The sequence below is a fragment of the Ptychodera flava genome, chromosome 19, assembly GCF_041260155.1.
Source record: "Ptychodera flava strain L36383 chromosome 19, AS_Pfla_20210202, whole genome shotgun sequence".
Classification (NCBI taxonomy): Eukaryota; Metazoa; Hemichordata; class Enteropneusta; family Ptychoderidae; genus Ptychodera; species Ptychodera flava.
In genome coordinates, this window is record NC_091946.1 from 9328488 (window position 1) to 9350429 (window position 21942).

The following is a 21942-nucleotide window of genomic DNA, read 5'->3' on the forward strand; positions in this document are numbered from 1 at the left end:
AATTTTCAACGGTGAGTTTTAGTTACACGTTCAGTATTTTACTCGTGCGCCCCTTCGGAAGCAAAAACTTCCGACTTTTATACAAGCTGATAACTTGCTCCAGACCATGACAATAATTAATTAAGTGTCTAGTTATGACGTTTGACCAATTTCAAGATTAAACTGCAATGATCATTTCGACCACACCCGATATTGACACAAGAGAGAGAGAGAGAGAGAGAGAGAGAGAGAGAGAGAGAGAGAGAGAGAGAGAGAAAGAGAGAGAGCGAATGTTACGTATTTTACTGGAAATAGCCACTGCGTTCAGTTGAAATATGTTTCAACACCACCTTTCTTACGATCGACGAAGTCTAGGTTGTTGTAAACGTAAATGCACAAAATGTCTTTGGCATCCTACATGCCTGTCACAGAGTTTATGTTTATCTCAAGGCTGATTCACGATGCATGCATAGGACGGTGATGCATATTCGTTTTACAGCAAGTGATTCGGTCGCGATGTGTTGCTCGCCGATAGATTGCTTGTTCTAATCATCAAGTCGTTGGCTTAAAGTTTCAGAGCCAGACGGCACAATCATTTCCGCTACAGACAATCAACGTATGAATGTGATGCAATTCAGGTCGCAGAGCTTTCTGATTATATAGTATGAAACAAAGGAGACAGTCAAATTTCTATCTAATGACTGGTCAATCGCTGACTACACAGAGATAGCTATGATTTCTGTGACAATATAATTGACCATGGGATTGATTCAGTGAACAACATTCAAGGGCTCGTTGACCAAAATGGCATTCTTTATTGAGGTAAAATATCCATCATTGTTAACAAAATGTAAAGGTTACAAGCATTCATGACCCCTGATATTCTGATGAAATTGATCTTTTGAAATGATTATCAAACTTTGTGTACAGAGAAAATAAAAAGCATACTGTCAGTACAAACGTAAAAAAGAATTTGTCATTTGCTGTTGTCTGATTTCTCAGTTTTAGTAGCTATTGAATTTTTTTTATCCTCAAAAAATCAATCATAGAAAACCAGACAAGTCTCCAAAAATACATTTTCCCATGATCTTACTTTATCTGGTGAACAACAAGCCACTCTAAAATTTCTTCAAAAAGTTTCCTCTTTCTTCGAAAATTCTCCGGCAAAAACTCCGCATACGACGTCATGTCGGATCAGTATCAGAGTTCACGTGCCCAGGTCGTGAACTGGTTTAACTGAAGTCATGACATCACATTTATCAGTCACGCTATAGTCGTAAGCTTACAATGGTACCAGAAGAAGTATCGCTCGCTTGAGTTGCATGTATTTATAATAAAAAGGATATCTGTGATATTTGAAATGCAATGACTAACAAACACGAAAGGTTAACGAAAAAGACGGAAGTGATGTAATGGTGAGTAGGGTCATGATCTGTACGCAGGTCATTGTGTACTCGTTCCGCGCTCAGCCGTTCAACTGTTCACAGAGCTGTGCCGCGCCACGACCTTGTTCTGGAGATAGTAAGTTTTTATTCAACGTTGAAAACGACTTGACTCTCATTTTTCGTATGTCTGAGCCCGAATTTGATCGGTTCAAGGCGCCCCTCACTTCAAGCCCTCACATTTGCTCGCACTTCGATTGTGAGAGCCCTCACTTCAAGCCCTCACATTTGCTCGCACTTCGATTGTGCTGGCCCTCAGTTCAAGCCCTCACATTCGCTCGCACTTTGATTGTGCTGGCCCTCACTTTGGCACTTGTCGATTTCCGGCACCCTTACATACCTCGTCTATGATTTGATGTTCGGACCTGTGGGGGGAGTAGCAAAAGTAGCGGTGCTCGGATCTACAAATATCAAAGGTAAAACGGAGCACAGCTTAACATCGAATGAACAATGATTTGAGGAAGACACGTTGATAATTATAAGGCAACTTCTCATTGATGCACAGGGCTTTCCCGGCGTTTTTATATGTGTGCCCATAGGATTACGCTGATAGACTTACATGTACACGTACACGCGTACTCGATCAATTTTCTGAGCCGAGATCGCAAAACGGACGCACGCAAATTTTAATTTGAAAGTGGACTGAACTCATTAAATACCTGACCGTCCTTATAACTTCACTCTACTAGAAACGAAAACTCAACTAAGGTGGTGCCTACCCTTATATATACCTTGACTGGCTCATGTTTTGCTGCCAGTGAACTGTTTCGAGCTGCCATAGAGCTGTGACAATTGTAGTGTCAACAAAGTTTTACTTCGAACGATTTTGAGCTGCATAACGGCTGTTGACCGATCGGCCAAGAGCTGCACAAGTCTGCATTCGTCTTCCAGAGACACTCGAATCTGCAGCAGACAAATGACAGCTCCAAACGCTCTGTGCAGATCTGCATTAAAGCTGGTTTGAGCTGTCACAGCTCTGAAACCGATCTGCTGCAGCTAAATGAAGATCTGCACGTTTCCTACGGGTTACCCCAGCTCTGCGTCCATTATGGTATTTCAAGGAGCGGCAATCAGAGCCTTGCTCCACTGTTGCCGGCGAAGAAACCCCGGGTGACGTACGCAGCAGACGACACGCTCAAAGAAGAGTTTTCAAAATTGCCGCCATATCATGCTGTGAAATCGTGTTGGACAACAGATATACGGGGTGTACCCCCTGTAAGTTTTGAACAAGTGAAGTATTACTTGATTGAAAGTAATGAAAAAACGTTTGACAAGGAAGCCCTGAGAGCATATAAAACAATGAAAGCATACAAACTTTGGATGGTGGTCATGTGCACAGTTTACAGCTTCACTATCTTAAAAACATCAGCAAGAAATTCATGTTTGTGAAAGGATGCGTAAATGCCTCTGAAGATACTCACAAGACTTACACAGTTCATATTACTATTGCAAGTGATGGTTGTATTTACGGTGGATCGTGTCAGTGCGTAGCGGGGTAAGTTTTCATTTATGACCAAATTTTCTTTCTTTTGTTTTTGGTGTGCTACTTTCTAGTGACTTTGGCCTTGTCTAGGGTTGTCGTGTGATTGGCCGTAAAAATATGGGCGCATTGCTGTTGCATGTTTACTTTTATAAATGATATGAGAAGTTTTTTAGGTTGTTTGGCTACTTGAATCATACTGAAATACTGGTGAGGTGTATGCAATACCTCCCCTGCTTGTCGACAGACAAGATAAAACATGTAGTTTAACATTTTCTGGTACAGACCAGAAAGTCCAGTTCAATCCTCCACTATATCTCAACAATGCATGACTTTATACACTGTTACATAATGTTAAGGCCCCGTGCAGGTTTTGATGTGGTTTTGATTTGGGGCTCCTTTCACATAGATAAAAATAACATGTTGATATTTTAGTAATAGTGTTTATTTGAATCAACAAGTTTCTATTTGTACTCACTGAAGAGATTTATATGCTAATATACAGTTTTACAACAAAAACTTAATATAATTACCAAGTGATAATATCTTTGTCAGCTAAAGTTTGCCCAAGACTTAAATTTAATTGTAAAACACAAAACAATGTGTGTTATGTGCACAGGTATTTTTGACAAGCTACCACCAATGTCTTGTCAGGGTGAATCACAATTATTGATTTCTTTCATTTTTTCTTTCAGTCTTGGAGAGGCATGTAGCCATATTGCAGCCATGTTATTTGCATTGGAAGATTTTGTTGCCAATGGTTACAAAGATTTGGAGAATGGACCAGCAACAACAGAAATACTCTGTAAATGGATTGCCAAAAAAGGTAATATGAGTTTATATATTAGGGATTAGTCAGTTTCTTTGGTGGGGGGAGTGACTCGTACAGCTAGAATTAAAATTCCTTGCAATCAAAAAACAAACTGAACCCACCCCACAGAGCATTTCCAAAACACAGTGACCCCGTACCACCAATGTCTTGTCAGGGTGACTCCCTCATGAATCCCCCTCCCCACAGAAGAAACTGACCAGTCCTAAAATTTTGAACCAATATTTCATAATAAGTTTATAATGTGCTTTGTACATAACCTTGGTGTGATAGACTGATTTATATTTTGCTATTTGTTTACAGATAGTAAAGTGATACCAAAACCATTGTCAGAAATTGACGTTTATAAGCCAGAACATGGAAAAGAGGTAAAAAGAGATAGTTCTACACAGAGGCAACATGATGGTAGAGCAGTCTGGCGAGACAAGTTGATTATGATGCTCTGTTGAAGCTCCAAGGCAGGCTTTTGAATTCAGCAGTTGTGGTTCCTGCAGCACACAGTCTAGCCTTTCATAGAGTCAGGCCAGCTGAAAAAAAGGCTGAAATTGAAAGGGCAATTAAAAATGCCAACAGTATACAAGTTATGCCAGAACATCTAGTGATATCTTTACATGAAGATTTCACAGTAGCACTTAATACCACTGTGTCAACACAAATACCCCCAACTGTAATAAACACAAATGTTCAAGAAATTAATTGCACTAACAACACTACCAATCATAAATTACTTACTGAAAACAAAGATGATGATATCCCTGACAATGCTGACCTATCATCTTCATTCTTTGTTGATAAATTTGTTAATTTTAAAGAGTCAATGAAATCTATGACAACAGCTGAGGTTAAAATAATTCAACAGCACACAAAAGGTCAGTCAAAAAACCCGCAATGGTTTGAGTATAGAGCTGGCAGAGTAACAGCTTCAAAATTTGGTCGAATAAAGAAAATGAGAGAGAGTACACCGCCGGATAATCTTGTCAAAGAAATTATGCAATATGATAAGAAATCATCTGTACCAAAAGCATGTCAATATGGACTTGATATGGAGGGGCCTGCTGTAGATATCTATCTCAATGAAATGCGGAAAAAGGGGGCATACTAGTATCAAAGGTTGCACGACAGGGTTTATTATTGATGTTGAAAGACCATGGCAGGGTGCCAGTGTGGACTTGTCGGTTGAAGATTTAACAGTCAATGATAAATTGGGAATAGCAGAAATAAAAAATCCTGTTTCTAATGGGTTGACATTGCAAGAAATAGCCAAAACCAGGGGCAACTCATTTTGTCTGTTATGGATGAAAATTCTAAAATGTTAAAAGTAAATCCCAAGCATGATTATTATTTCCAAATTATGGGTCAAATGGGTATATTAAAGAGGAAATGGTGTGATTTTGTTGTATGTGCTATATTTGATGTTGATTCTATTGTTGATGGAGGTGGCTATGATGTATATATTGAAAGAGTTTCTTTTGATGAGGGAAATTATTCAGATCTTTGTAAACGTGTTGAGGATTTTTTTGTCAAGGGTGTTGTACCTGAAATTCTGACTCATCGGGTGAAACGTGGCCAGCCACTGTATCCCAATAGTTCAGTCTATGTATATAGAAAAACTGCGTAAATATCAATGGTGTAAATATTTTGTAAATATGTTGTGAATGTAAAATTAATTGTATATAGAAAAACTACATGAAGTATAGGAGATTTAGGGAAGCTGTAACACTTTGATACCACCATGCATGTTTTCTTACACACACTTAACGTTTTCATATCATTTACAGGAAGGAACCTAATAACAGGATTGTTTGTACATGATAAACAACAGAGACACCCAAATTTATCTGGCATGGAAGCAGAGACAGATTACTATCACTGGGTGTCTCTGTTGTTTATCCTGTACAAATAATCAAGTTATTTCTTCCTCTTAATCATATGAAAACATGCATTGCAGACATTAAAGTATCAAAGCTTCCCTAAATCTCCTATATTAATGGTGTAAATATTTTGTGAATTAATTGAAGTTAGAAAAACTGCATGATGTAATAATGGTGCAAATATTTAGTGAATATAAAATTAATTGGTATTTCCACTACTTCAATCAAAAGGTAAACATTGGACTTCAGATGACTTTTTATTGCCATATCCAGTACCCTGGTCATGTGTTATTAACTGCATTCTACATTTTTTCTCTAGTATTTACAGACTTGAATGGTTATGCAATACACAATATTTGATGACCTTTGAATTCTTTTATCAGAGAACATGATTCTTTTTACTTTCAAGGCAATTTACAGTTTAGTTTTACTATATATATTTGAAAAAAGAATATATTTGACAAAAGAAAATTACAATATATGCAATTCAAGCGCATTTTAGAAATTTTATCATTTAATTTCAATTAAGAGTATTTATAACTGTATACCTGATTTCATGCCATGTGGCTCATTTTTAGCAAATGTACTGTATCAGATATTCCCATTATTAAACTTACCTTCAACCCTTATACCCTCATTTCCATTCATATGGACAAAATAATTACAAACAAAATGCCTGAAATGAAAAAAATGTTTGGCAATTGAGAATTTAATTACAACTAACAATCTGTCTTTCTTGTTGCACATCTTTTTATAGGGTGTAAAAGTATGTATGAACTCTGAAGAGACAAGTGTTGATTATGGTTCCCGTCTGACAGATTTACTCTTCCAACACTGGATTTTTAGTCATCCTGTTTCCTTATTGTTGTGCTGGTTGCAACCTTGACCTTTCACCAGCAAACATAACCAGAGATATTATGTATCATACTGCCATTTCATTCAGTAGTTAGCTACAAAAATCATGAACTACTTTTTCTTGTTTATATTATAGATAGTATAGATCCTGCAGTCTATAAAGTCCATGGGATTTTTGTAGCTATTCAATTGGTGAAAGTAAGGGATACATACAATACACCAGTCTTCACTCCAAATTACTTCTTAAATATTTCAAGTACTTGGTACTTTATTTATTAATATAATTCATCTTTAAAATAATTTATTATTCATTTTTAAAATTAACTTATTACAACTGTCATTATTTATATTACAGCTTTAAACAGTAAGATTGCAAGTATATCACATTTTTGTTTTCTCCAATAAAAGATCATAATTTTAAAATATAGTCATCACAATTTTTATTTCTGAACATTTGAAAGGGACAATAGCTATTGTTTGTGATTACATGTGGGTTTTCTACTATTTATGTTCTGTGTATCAATTATCTGTAAAAAATTGTTCATGGAAATCACTCATGGGAATTTTATTTTTACCAGAGGCCACATGAGGTCAAGAAACAGCAAAACATTACTCAAATGGAATGATTTCTTACAATTCCTCAGAAGAAATATTTTTCAGCACTGTTAAAGGGAACCCTTACCGAAATTTTAGGCCTCCCGCAAACTGTTACTGCAAATTTGCCGCAAGCTTTGCAGTAAATTTGCAGCAAACTATTTGCAGCAAATATGCGGGTGGTTCATTTTTCAGATGCAAATTAGGTTTCTTGTGAACTTGCTGCAAATATGCAGCAAACTCCCTGCCGCAACGTTGCTGCAAACTCTTTGCAGCAAATTTGCGGCACAATCCTTGCAGCAAACTTGCGGCAAATTAATTTGAATGTTACTGAAAATTTGCCGCAAACTCCATACAGCAAATTATTTTATTTGCGCTGACCATTTTCTCGTGAAACTGGTATTTCAGAGTTTAGTTGGATAAAACACATCTTGTGCTGTTTACAGCCCGCCAATATATAAATATTATTTATCCACTAAACTCTGAAATACCAGTTTCACGAGAAACAATGGTCAGCGCAAATAAAGTTATTATAAACAAAAAGATGACAGAGAAAAAATGTTAAATTCAATTGTGGTACAATTTATTTTTATATGCCATGTTCATTTCATGCCACATAAGTGTCATGATCATGTCAAGATTTTCTTTTGACTTGAGAAGTTTCATGTAACATTTACATTACTGTCAAAGGCTGCGATTTGGCTTTCTGTTCTCTGAATTTCTTGTCCCCTTTAGTGTACCAGCAATGGATTCTGAAAAATATAAATCGTTCAGGGAAGAGTGTAAGTCTTTACCGTTTGACCAAACATTGTAAATTTCATGAAAGAAATCGATAATTATTTGAAAATGAGACAAAATCAAGTTGAAAAATTGAAGCAGAAAATGCATAAATATTCATGATCGAAATTAAATAATAATGATTTAAATGTCCGACAGCGGACAACTCGCCGTATGTTGTTTACATACACGACGGCGACAATCTGCAAAAATCTCAGCACTTACCGTAAGTAACTGTTGTGAAACGAAAGTGAATTCAGTATGAATCAGTACTCAACGAAAATTTATCTTTAGGTAAAGATTGCAATACAACGATTACAGAACATAATTATAGCGATCGATGTACAGACGAACGGTACATTGACTTACATTTCTGAACGGCTCGCAGACGCTGGACGATTCCCGGTCCGGTTGCAGGTCTCACCGTGCTGTGTGTAAATACCGTACTCAGAAAATATAGTCGGCATCTTTACTGCCGCTCGCGTTCACAAATTTAGAACTCCGCCTGTCCCTGGTACTGTATACACGTTTTTGCAACTATGTGATATCATTTGGCTGGCGATTCCATAGAAAGATCACGAAATTGTCCACTAGAAAACTCCCTGCTCACAAGTACACAGCCGACACTGGCCGATGCGATGCGATGGTACTAAAATCTAACTTCGCGCCGATCAAGCCTCATGACGATAACGGAAGTGCGATCTATAAATTATTACGCGATTGATAATGTAGTCCCGTTTTTAAATGCTGGAATTGACTCTACATCTGCACCAATCCGTTATATTTCATACTTAATATAGCATTTAATTTATTAGTTTAATGAAAATGGTTATTTTTATCATAGAAAGACTAAAAAGAGAGTAAAAATTCTTTCAGCACGAAGAATCAATATCAATGCGCGAACTGACCTTGATGAACCGTGACCGGAGAGTGTAAACATGTCGGCAGCTCGCAGCTGATACACAGGACGTGTTGGACGTTGGTGAAGCGGCGCTTTGAATTTTCGTACAGCGACTCGGGATGGAGTGTAATCCTAAACCTCAAATTTGTGCTCGGCAATATAACTCTGAAAACATGGACAAAAGCCTTTTACCTCGACCCATGTTATCAGAAGGCGAGATTTTGTCAGCAGCATCGATGGGACAGACTGTAAGCTGCAGTGCATTGTACGTACCGTGTACATGTACTATTAGGCATTTCAGGTCAATTTTTAAAGTCTCTTTTTCCTGCATATATCTAGCATAAATGAATTCTACAGAATGTAGGAAGCAAAATGCTTTTTGTTTGGAAAAGATTGATGAATTACTTCCGGAGTTATTGCAATTTCAGTTTCTAAGGTGTGGTATTAGATTTCAGACAATTAATATAGATTAATCATATGATAAGCAGGGCAAGGTATATGGCACCGTTTTCACCTGTGAAGACATCAAAATACAAGTAAAAAGGTATGTAACTTTCTTAGTTTTCACATATATAAGTTGAAATTTTCAACACATGTGCAATTTTTCAAGCTCAATATTATACTGATATGAAAAATATTTTTCGCGAATGCGTTACCATGGTGATGCAACATTGTTGCATTTGTTTGGCGATAATATTCACGTAACTCAATTCCAGTGACTTATTATCACATAGTTCAGCATTAGAAATTCCGTACAGCTTACATTTATGAACCCTAATAATCCCTTGAATCATCAGAGGGCATTTGAAACAGAAAATTATGTGTTACCATGGAAACCAAACAAATTACTTTGAAGAATCATATTTTACTTTGTTTTAGTAGATTACAATAAAATAAATCAGTTTTAACACGAAATCACTCTAAAATGTATCAAATTCATTCATGTTGAAATGTGTCATTCCTATTAGAGTTGCGTTGCTATGGCGATATTTCATTGTGGTTAGTAATCAATTGAAAATTCATCTTTCAGCTCACACTGATAATGACTCAAATGTACATTTTTCTCAACAGGTTTTGATGAAACAATTCACTAAGGTAAGTTTTAAATTAACGTAACTGCACATACAGTGCTTTAAAGGGACAGAGTTGGCCATTTTTCATGAATTTTGTTTGATACGAGACACTATTTATATTGCTTGACATGTTGAAAGATAATGAATGGGTGACCATGCATATATTTGACCTCCGTTTTAGACAAATGAAACCTTCATGAGAATGAATAAATGATCATGACCATTTATTCTTTCTCGCGTTGGTTTCATGTATGTCTAAAAACCGAGGTCGAATATATGCATGGTCACCCATTCATTATCTTTCGACATGTCAAACAATATAAATAACGTCTAGTATCAAACAAAATTCATGAAAAATGGCTGGCTTTGTCCCTTTAACAGTAAGAGAAACTAATATTTCTCCCTACAGATTACACGAGGTAAGTACTTATTAAAATGCTGTGTTTACAGAGAGAAAAAGGAAAATACTGTTCACAGCATTTTGTTTAGTTACAGTTTGACATTGAGGACCATGTTTTTTATGCAATGTTTGAAAGATTGATGGATTGACCTTGAGAATTATACATTTTTCATTCATTTTTCAGAAGCATTACAATGGTGACATATTGTGAATTACTTGTGATTAATTTTAAGTTTGACTTCCAGCAATCATTGTACTTTATGAGTAAATTGATATTCAAATCCTTATTTTTTGTCAACAGCTTTCCCAAGGGATATTTACAAAGGTAAGTGTAATATTTATATTACTGCATGAGGTCTGCATTCACACTAAGAGTACCGTAAACTTACATTTATACTTTTGCACATAGGTTTCATCAGGTAAGTATTTAAAATAAACAGTGTTTTGCTCTATGACGCTCAATGGCTAAACCACACTTTATGATGTCAGTTCTCTTTGACTCTTAATCGAGAATAAGTAAGTCCCCGTTCTTAAGGTCTACAAGCAAAGGAAAGGTCCATTCTTCAGAGGCGTCCTCTGCATATACGATGGAGAATTTGGTCTGTGCTGGCTTTGAATGGTTTCTCTTAACTATGCCTGTCACTGTTCCATCAAACCACATAGCATCCTGACCCTCTTCAATACATTTGTGTTTCACTTTTTTGTTGACCAAACTGTCCGGATTTTCTTCATATTGTGGGAGAAGCTGTTTTTGCTGCTGAATGTTGCGTCTTTCTCGGGCTTCTCGTAGTTTCTTTGCCAGTTTTTCTTTCTCCTGTTCAACCAGTGAGTGTCTCTCCTCTGGATTCCTATGGATGGTATTTTGTGGTGTTTCATCGGTGGTTTTATCAACTGGATTGAGGATGAGGATTTCTTTTAGATTGGTTGTCAGCTGTTCCAGAGGAATAAGCACTCGCTTGCCGTGTATGGTCTTACTCTGGTTGAACAACTGCCTTGGTCCTGCTGCTCCTAAAACATGGTGCTGAAAGTTGAGCTGGTCTATTACGGCTTCCCTTCGTTCTGTCATATCCAGTAACTGAAGCTCATGTTCTACCTCACCTGGAGTGGTCCACACTTTCCCTTTCAGTGTAATTTTATTTGTTATTTTGATCTTCTTTGTATGCTGCCGTATTCTTGTGTCTTCCTGTTTCTTTTGCTTCTTGGTTAAATTTTCCATCTTCTTTTCCTTCAATAGGGCTTGTCGTTCTTTAAATGTATCCCGTACTCTTGTAGCACATTCTCTGGCTTCCTTCAGTAACACTGATTTTTCTTCTGCCGTCTTCTCAGCCAACCATTGTGATGTACCATTATGCATCCACATTGTTAGTGCCTCAAAAGCCATAACTGTAGCAGCAGGCTTTTGACGCACTAACATATCAAGCACTGCAAAGTCGCGTTTGGACAAAGTCGGAACATTTGCTGCCTGCTCCTGAGTAGCTTTTGAAGGTGTGAAGTACTTCCCGCCTGGCAGCTGATCAGCGGCCTGCCGTTCCAGAACAAGCAGTATGGAGTGCATGACAATTTCCAAAGCTTGCTGCGTCAAGCAGTCAAGCTCTGGGTCACCGGTGTCTCTTACAAGTTCATCGTAGATCTTGTCCTGATGAACTTCAACATCTGGAAACAGGTACTCTCCTTCCAGGAGCGAGGTGGCAGGTCCTTTGCCCATCTTTGCAGGGTGAGTTGCATCTGGTGAAGGTGGGTGTTAAGGTCCAAGATGCTTGCTTTGGCCTCACACAGTCTCCAGAACGGTCCTGTGATGATTTTGTCGATGAGGCCTAAAGCTCTTAATCCTGCAACGTGTGGCTTCTGTTGGATATCTTCCATCACTGCACACAGGAGGTTGTTTGGATTCGGCCACTGATCTAGAAACTGGGTGACATGACGCCTATGGTAATATAATGCACCGGCGTTGTAAAAAACAATATTGATCCGATTGCCACGAAAACTAGCGAGCTGCAGAGCGTCCCCTTTACCAAGTAAGTATGATTTCATATAGCCTGCCACACCAGCTTCATCGCTGCCATGATGATGAAAGGCTTTACAAGCCGTTCGGATTAAGCGGACAGTCCCAGATTCGGAGGTAGTGAAGGCATATACTGGTTTGTGCGATTGAAATGCAATCCTTTCGAAGTTTTTCAACCCTTTATCCGCTTCGCTTCCAAAATTTACTACCAGATGCATTTTACACCAGAAATGCCCCATGTTGCAAATTGAATCCTTGGTTTCCTTAGAAAACTCTTCCCACTTTTCAAAGACTTTTGGCAAGACATCTTTCCGCAACTTTTCAAGTTGAACGTTGAAGGTCGGGTTGGTTGGTCCCATGTCACTCATGGTATTTTTTATGCTTGCGATTAGTTGGGCTGCAACAAGCTCTTTCATTTCTCCACTATTGCTGGCAACATCGGCGAGTTGATCAATACTGTAGCTGAACGCCTCAGTGATTGCAGTGGTGTCACCTGCGCCAAGTTCCTGGAGGGAAACTGTCATTGTTTTGCCATTCAAGAGGGTAACTTGGAAATTCTGGTAATGTTTATGGAACTTCGACGTACCGTCACCATGGAGACAGTTACCAGTTAAACCTGAATACAGAGAGGGTCATCATGAATTTCACATATAAATTTTGCACACACAGATGAATAATGTTGAATTTAGTATCTTTTTTGTTGATTGAAATCCGGTCCTCGATATGGCCATCACTGATTACTGTGTAATCTTTGCATCAAAGAAATAGTTGGGGCATAATGAGTAATTTACCTTGTAAGATATCTTACAAGGTAAATTACTCATTATGCCCCAACTATTTGATGCACTGAAGATTACACAGTAATCAGTGTTGGCCATATCATTACTGTCGCTATTGGAATGAAATCTTGTGAGGAAGTCAATTTTTTTCAGGGATTAATCATTGTCAAACTCTGAGACAATGGTATTTCAGGCAAGGTGTCTTGATGGTTCTTGCAAATTTACATCATTATTATTTACAAGTGTGTTTAATTACCTGTAGTTCCATGCTCCAACATAGCCTCTGACACTTGGATTTGTGCTAAGTGCCTTGCCTCCACGAGCAGTTGTGACTTTAATCCATTTGATGGTAGTCTGCCTACGTCTTTATTTGCCAGCTTTTTCAGCACAGTGCGTATGACACTGTTCACCTTATTCATACTGACGTTATAACTCATTAGCTCCATAATAACTTCCCTAACTTCATCAGTGTATCTACCATCCTGGAATGTGGACACTTCTGGGGACTCTAGGAGGACCACCAACTTTTTCAAGTTCATTATTTTCATTGGTCAGTTCTGTCACCTTTTTCCTCAGCTGCTCTATTTCATTCTCATAGCTGTCTTCTATGTTCACTCTTGGTTTACGAGCGTAGCTCAGTTTTTTCTGCAAAGCCCTGCGATTTTGTTTTAGGTTCTTATTCTTTTCTGTCAAGTCTAATACTTGCTCTTGTAACTTTTCAAGTTCTTCCTTTAATTTCTGTAGTTGGACCTCTTTTTCATCAGCATGCATCTGAGCCACACATTTCTCGGTTTGAAGTTTCTCTACTTTTGTCTCTTGATTTTTTTTTTTACAAGATTTCTGGTTTTTGTGCTGCTTAGTTTCTTTTTAGCGTCACTTAACTTCTGTTTCAAAGTTTCTAATTCTCTCTGACTTTCCTCTTTTTCTTCCTGAAGGTGTGCCATATGCTGCTGCATATTGACACTTCCTTCACTTTGCTTTAATTCGTGTATTTGGGTTGATACTGTTGCAACAGTTTCAAGTGTATGGCGGGATCTTTCCTCCAATGCAATAATTAATGTATGCTGGTGCTCTACCTCACCCTCCATCTCATGCAAAGATCTTTTTTCTCCCGTCTTTCACCTATCAATTGCTCAGTTATTTTAAGTTCTTTTTCTGTTACTGCACTCTCTTTCATCCTCTCCTCATTTGTTTTACTCATTGGTATGTCGAATGGCATTTCCATAAGTTTGAAGAGTTCATCATGTTGTTTATTTCTTTTCATTCTGCTAACTTTATCTACTAATCTTTCCACCTTTTTCAGGAGTGACCGCTCATGTGCTGTGCTATCAAGAAATTTTGGTGATCTTTCACAGAGGGTTTTCTTCAAGTTTACAACAAGTGGGACATGCTGCTTCTTCAAATCGCTAAAAAATGTCATACACAGCCTGGTTACTTAAACTATCAGACTCCATTGTCAACTGTACGAAAACAGGAAAGACTACATTGCAGGGCAACCATTTTGAGAAGAACTTTACCTAACATGTTGTCTTAATCATCTTTAGAAACAACAACAACAACAAACACAACAACTCATGCAAATGTAGAAAACCAACAAACACAATAAATAAAGTATTAAAACAACTGTGTACTTTTTATTTCATTGCTAAGTCAATGAACAATTCAAGGAAGGTTATCAAAATGATGGAGAATGCACTTCCCATGCTGAAGCTGTCAATTCCATGTAATTCACGGTCAACTTGAATAACCACTCTTTTCATTCATTCAAAAGCAACTGAAAATTAAAAACAAAAACAAAAAAATACTCATCAAATGGCCATATAATGGTACATGCAATGTCTGCATGTTTAAAAAAAATTACAATTTACAAATGATTATTCTAACTCCATCACTGCAGGAAAAACAACCTGCACATAAACAATAAACAGTAAGAAATTATAACTTCAAGCTAAAAATAAAAACTGTTGACTGATTTTTTAAATAGCAAACAGTCACAAAATGAATTGAAATACATACAGAATAATTTCATAACGTCAAGTACAATTTACAAGGCGTGTTTTGGCTCAAACTAAATGTAAACAAAGCTGCCTCTTTGGATTTCAATGGGCGCCGCCATATTGGAAATGTAAAGAAATGCCCGGATGTTGGCTTTCGCTCTCTACCCGCGAAGTTCAAATCCGAACCCGGACTAAATGCACATTTATTTCAAGGAAAAAACTCAATGACGTTGTTCAAAAAACATCAAATTTTATTTACGGCGGCGACCTTTGGTCCGAATCGGCTCAAATTTTGTGAAAAGTAAGGCGGCATGTGGCTTACCTATTCACGGTCCCTCCACAAAAGGCTGTGACCTATTGTAGGATACTGCAATTTGGTACGTCGAGGCCGGGTCATGTACCGTTCGAAAGCTCCAGAGATAAGCTATGCAAATATGCCGTTAAAACCTCGATACCACGTGACCATGAGAAAAGAAACCCCGCGAAACGGCGAGATCGAATCTCCAAGGCCAGTGACGTAATTGAATACAACCCGGAAGTGCTGCGCGATGCCGAAAAGACACATACACGGCTGTTTTCGCCTACCGTTTTTCACATTACTCGAGCATTCCCAACCCAACCATTTTAAGATATAGTATGATGATATATTTGTTGTTTATTTGGTGGTGTTTTTACCTCAGAATTAAGCTTGCGAGGCACTTAAACCGATGTTTACAACGGTTGGATTCGTCTCAGCTTTACAGTGCAGTGCGTGTCGCCACTGTATGGTCACGTGACTGAAATGCCTAGTACTATATGATGGGATGAATAGCTTGGAGCACAGCCACTACTCTGCTTGGAGGTAGTAGCGGAAACATTACTGTACAGATTTGCAGTAACAAAAGTCTACAACGTGTCCTTACAGACCATCATCAACGCATATTTCGTTCGAAACTGTTTGCATTTTGGTATCATTCGCAGAAAATACAGGGTGTAACTTGCAAGACAGACAAGTCCCTGTTTCAAAAATTTGTTTCCCTAAAATTCAGTTTTCGATCCAACCATAATTTACCCAACCGGATTGTCAAAGGGCACTTTTATTACATTATGTCACTACAGTATATACTATAGATGCACTCTATATCCATGCAATGCTTTCACCAGCATAACTGAAGCTGTTCATTAGCTAGCATTACCAGTTATTATAATTAAAAAGTGGATTGTCTGTTGTGAAATAAATGAACATAAAATATAAATGAAAGATCAATTTTATGTTGCTTACACATGACTGGTCACGAAGTGCAACAGTACTCAGTGTGTAGTGTGTACTCCCTGGTAATGAAATAGTGGGAAATATGTCAATCATGTGTTGCTGCATATTTGCAGCAATAATATGGTTTGCCGCAAATTTGCAGCAACTTAGTCCTTTACCGCAAATTTGCTGCAACTGACGTAAGGGTTTGCAGGAGGGTCACATCTACCTGCAAACTTCTGCAACTCCTTCCTGCAAGCTATATGCTTGCTGCATATTTGCAGCAAACTTACGGCAAATTTGCAGTAGAAATAATTTTCGGTAAGGGACAACATTGCTCATTTTTGACATTATTTAATTACATATTTTACTTTCTTGTGATAAATTATTTGTGTTGTTCACCTCAGTGATATATACTCAATATATTGTTGTTACAACTGAACTCACACCCTGTACATGGACAAAATGCAAGATGTACCACCAATTATAGATCTTAGCTTGTGTGTGCTATGGCCATGTACACGATGAGAGTTGAATTGCAACAACTAGTAATTGAGCATATTTCATTAAACAGAACAACATAAATGATCTTCACAAGAAAATAAAATAACCAAAATCATGTCAAAAATGAGTGACTTTGTCTCTTTAAGGATGTATGATCAGTAAAATTGAAAGTATTGTAAAACACAAATTATCGTACCGTCTATAGTGCGTAATTTGTGCCAAAATTAGTACCTTCATTTTGCACCACCACTCACTAACTTTTTAATACCAACCACCAAAATTCTGATACCATTCATACATTTTTTGACAGCTATCACCAATATTCCCCCTAAGTGGTTCACAACTGTTTTTGATAGTGTTTTGACTCTGTCACAATGTCATGCTTATGCCACATGAAGTCACCAAAATTTCTCTCCCATATCTTATAATATGCTAGGAAAAACAGTAAAACAGGAAGATAAAGTCAACTCTGATACACTACTCTGTTTTCATTATGTCAATTGCTTAATTTTAATAAATTTCAGAGGCCATTGTTGGCCTCAACATTGGTGAGTAGTATAAAAAATGAGTGAGTGATGTCAGAATATTGGTGAGTGGTATCAATAACCATTGGGTAGTGTTGAAAAATGGAGGTGCAAATTCTGGCATGAATTACATGTCACACACCACCTTAAAGTAGATGGATTATTCATACTAGAGTGTCTTTCATCATTTCACAAATAGGGACTTACTGCTTTTAAAAAATATTTTCATGTATTAACCTTTTCATATATAGAGACATTAAATTTGGCATCTTGGCTGATACACTGATGAATATATCAAAACTAACCTCTCATAAAAGGTGACTGGAAATTAATCAAAAAAGCACACACTGTGAAAATTTGTTCAGCAAGTGGTTTCATCGTCAACTTGATTTCACTATCAAAAATATGAAAGTTCTTAATTCTACCAATGGCCCTTTCTATGTGTATTCTGGCTTCAGCAATACGTCGTGAATGCTCAATCTCAGCTGGAAGCAACTGATCTCTCTCACTACCTTTAAATGCTGGGATATTGAGACTCACTCCTACTGATGATAAATCAGCAGATACAGTAAATCCTCGATCAGCCATAACTGCATCACCATGTGAAAGATAATCCAAAAAATCACTATTTTTAGTTATATACTTATCAGAAGCCCTCCCACCCCACATGTTAGATACATATGTTACAGCACCATTAGGACCAATGCCAATAAGAAATTTGACAGTATTGTGGTGCTTGTACTCACTCCATACCTGTTTCCTGGCAGTTAATGATGAAGGTGATTGTGTGAACATCTCTGTGCAATCAATGACAACCCTAGTATCTGGAAATCTACTGAATGAAAGCAATTTGTGTTGATTCAACTCATCCCTGTCTGGCATGGTACATATCTGAAATAACTCTGTGTAGAGAAAATTAATCCATGTAGTGAAAACTCTTGATACAGTACTTTGACTGATGCCAAATCTATAAGCCAAATCAACAGTAAGAAGGCCTAACTTAAGTCGAACAATAACGAGGAAAAACTCTTCTTCTAGTGATAGTTTTCGCTCTGGTCCTGGTTTTCCTGACTCCTCAGACTTTTTATGGTGATCATATGTAGCATACTGATTCCCCCTCCAATACTGTAAGTTCTGTGCTTTTTGTTCAAGGTACTCAAATAAAGCAAAAATTATTTCATATGAGGGAAAACCAGTATAAAACTGAAATTTATCATCGGTGTCCTTACAAACATCTAAAGACAACACCTTGTGACTCTGAAGACTGTTCAGTTCTTTCAGCATTGAATTTTCAGTCTGTAACCCTTGGACATATAGATATAAACTTCCATCTTCCTTTTTCAGTTTCATCATTTCCTCAGATTCCTCAAACTGTCCAGTATACTGATGATCCATTGGTGCCGTCTATAAAATAAGTGCATAAAACACAAGTCAGGATAATGTTTGAATTAAAGGGACAATATCACTCTCTTTTGAGATTTTTTCATGATTTTTGTTTGATATGTCATGTACCTACATATACTTGCAACATGCTGAAATAAATACTGGTGCAGTGTATGCAAAACCTACTGTGCTTGTAGACAGGCATGACAAAACATCAAAAATATTTTCTAGTACAGACCAGAAAATCAAGTTCATTGCTCTAATGCTTCTCACTATACATGACATAATGACACTAAGTTATATGTAATGTTTAGACCTCATGGAGCTTTTTATGTGATCTTGATTAGGGGTACCTTTCATGTAGATAACAATAATGCACTGCATTGTTCACTTTTCTATACACTGCAATGTTTATTTGTCATGGGAAAGAAAGTTGAGAAATACTGGTTCATTTGGTGTGGAGGTCACACATAAAATCAAATCTTTTCATACAGCAAAGGGTTAATTTCTGATAATTTTCATAACTTTTAAGGTTGTGTGTTGACATCATTTCACACGCTGAGTGTATTTATACAAGAATTGCTTGTATACTTGATATCAAAAAGGGACCAAAAACAGTGACTTTGTCATTAGGCTAAAAAAATGGACAAAAGTACAAGTTACCCAGTTACACTGACAAAATTATAGAATTTTTGTCTGGAGTCAAGATTAAGAGGCTGATGAATGTTGGTGGGGTTAACAAATATTTTCATGCAACTTACCAAATTGCTTACCTTAGTTTAAAGCTCAATTAGTTGTTACTTTTGGATATTTTTTCAGTATTTTTCTTTTCTATACAAACTACAGTATTTGCTTTGATTATGGTTAATTGAAATATGATGAGTTACAGAGTATTAAACTCATCAACACAGCCTTTACCTTTACAATACCAGGAAACTGAAAAGACAGCCAAAAGTTACAGCTACCTAATGTCCCCTTTGATCAAGCCAGTTTTAGACCAGAGGACACTACAGAGGTTGCTATGTTTTTGCCCATGCTGCCATGTTAACCAACTAAGCCATAACAGATTATACAACTTTGGGTCACTCAGTCAGTAGCAATGGTATACCATTTTCAATGTAATTTCATCTTGTATTTGTAATTTCATTGTGATAAATGTACAGTCACTTATCTGTGTGAGTCAGTCTCACAAGGTCAAATTAAGAGAAAAATTAGGAGAACACTTTAATTAGATATGACATATCCCATTAATCGGCGGGAGGCCGGTCAAATTAAACAGTGCTCAGCAATAGACCTACTCCAGGATAAAAATATTGTTCACAGACTACCGAAGATACTGAAGTCACATTATAAACAAATACATGTGGGTGAGCGCGTACATAGGAGTACCGGTATCTCTATGGTCACTTTATGTACACGGGTTTGTTTGTTACGTAGTGTGTACGCACTTGTTTGAATTCCGGGTTTCACCTATTGTAATAAAACTGATTCTTACCCTCAAGACTCTATCATCACTTGGGCAGCTCACAGTAACATGACCATTTGATTTTAACCCTGCACCATCATCATTACTTGTAGATGGTGAACATCCATCCTCAGATCCCTGAAACATGAAACAACCACATGATGAAGTATGTCATAAATCAGATTGGAAACTAGAAAAAACTAAAATCCCTAATTCAATTTTATACTGCTTTTTCACAGTAAATATAATCAATAAAATAAATCTATGATTGTTACTCCATTCAAAAATGACTTGTTTTTCAGCTTTTTAAAATTGGCACCAGTCCTTTTAAATGTGTATCTATTGTTTATAATAAGTTTCATTGCATATCAAATTGAGGTCAAAAACATAAGACATTTCCTTTTCAAAAATACTTTCAGTGAGTGCCCCGCCTTTCTTCATTTGAGTTTTTTTACAAATCAGTACAATATCAAAATAATGAAATGGAAATGAATACAGGGTTACTGCAGACAGTGGAGAAATGTTTGATTGAAACCCTAGATATGACAGCTGTAAATAATAGTTATACTTCCGATCATGGGGATAGAGATGGCCTTGTAAGTTTTATTGGTGAAAACAGAGATGCTAGTGTTTAATATATCTAGGATGGGATGATTGTCAACATTTACCTGAATATTTAGGGCGAATATACTCTGGCATAAGGAGGCTGCAAGAATCTACTATGAATTACTGACATTATTTGAAAAAACAATGAAAAAGGGAGACAAACTGTTCTAAATCCCAATTCCTCAAAGATACTGCAATGAGCTGTGTAACACTAACAATATTGAAGATGACATTTACTTTTATTAGTCTGTCAGAATTACGAAGTCCAAAGAAATAATTTTCTCAGAAAATCAGCTTAATTCTCTACTAACAAAACAAAGGTTGTATTTTGGTGAATTACTTGCAAACTAGAAAGGGTGAATCCCCCTCGCCCTGTCTAGATGAAAGAGTGGAGGTAGCTACACTCCATGGTGAAACACTGCACTGGCTGTTGTTGTTGTCATTACCTTTTTACTTGGTTTTCCGGATATTGGTTTTCTGTAATCGACATAAGTTCGTTTCAAGACACGCCGTTCAGACGTTGAGGGTCTCTTCCATGGAAAAATCGATGGAATATATGAAGGAGAAGAGGGGTCGTCAGATTTTACCCCGTCGACAAAATGTGTGTTGCAAACTTTCATCCAATCGCTTGGTTTCCATGGTCTGCCGTCTGGTCGTTGTCTATTCACGGCATGTATCAATGCTCCTGCGAGACATTGGCTTCTTAGGGAAGTTGTAATAGATACCACCATCTCTGCAGCGTTTTCGATTACAGTATGGTACACAACAACTGTCATTACCGCCCATAATGACTTGTCAACACACTAGTTTGAATAGCGTTAAATTCAAGAGCACACGTCTGCAACGTATGTCTGCCATGTCCCTACTTCCGCATTTGATGTAACATCCGCCGCAATGCATGCAGGAACTGGAAAATCGTCTATAGGCTGAAGTCGATGGCGCGTCTGTATGTATGTATGTATGTATGTATGTATGTATGTATGTATGTATGTACAGTATGTCCGTCAACATCAAAAACACGCAAACCGCTGCACGTTTCAGCTTGGTATTTGGTGTGTGGATGCATCCTGGGCTATAGATGGGATTTTGTTCAAATGAAGTCTGCATTGCCAAAATTATGCAAATGAGCTTACAAAATGTGAAAATGGTTAAGAATTAATAACTCAAGAACCGCTTTTTTGATTGCTTTGAAAATTTGTGTGCAAGTACCTTAGCTTAACCTTATACAGTTTTATGAATATTGTGAAGAT

General features: G+C 37.2%; 2 protein-coding genes and 1 long non-coding RNA gene across 4 annotated transcripts; 2 read left to right on the top strand and 1 right to left on the bottom strand.

Annotated features, from left to right (window-relative positions):
- The first annotated feature begins 1971 nt into the window (after positions 1-1971).
- On the top strand, positions 1972-6823 carry LOC139118490 (uncharacterized). Its single transcript, XM_070681781.1, has 4 exons — positions 1972-2916; positions 3597-3727; positions 4034-4098; positions 6359-6823. Exons 1-4 carry the CDS (start codon positions 2801-2803, stop codon positions 6485-6487), a joined length of 441 nt encoding a protein of 146 aa, XP_070537882.1. The 5' UTR covers positions 1972-2800; the 3' UTR covers positions 6488-6823.
- On the bottom strand, positions 6699-21615 carry LOC139118489 (uncharacterized). 2 transcript variants are annotated; one of them, XM_070681779.1, is made up of 4 exons: positions 21139-21615; positions 20117-20224; positions 16541-18642; positions 6699-7133 (listed from the first exon to the last, which is right to left on the bottom strand). In XM_070681779.1, exons 1-3 carry the CDS (start codon positions 21466-21468, stop codon positions 17539-17541), a joined length of 1542 nt encoding a protein of 513 aa, XP_070537880.1. In that variant the 5' UTR covers positions 21469-21615; the 3' UTR covers positions 6699-7133; positions 16541-17538. The 2 variants fall into 2 exon arrangements, with proteins under 2 accessions (XP_070537880.1, XP_070537881.1); XM_070681780.1 differs by lacking the exon at positions 6699-7133 and adding an exon at positions 14590-15301 and having other exon boundaries at positions 15334-18642; positions 21139-21543.
- Positions 8504-14485, top strand: LOC139118228 (uncharacterized). The gene is made up of 4 exons (XR_011548644.1): positions 8504-9272; positions 9800-9823; positions 10503-10526; positions 14286-14485. It is a non-coding gene; the product is annotated as an uncharacterized lncRNA (long non-coding RNA).
- Positions 21616-21942: the final 327 nt, after the last annotated feature.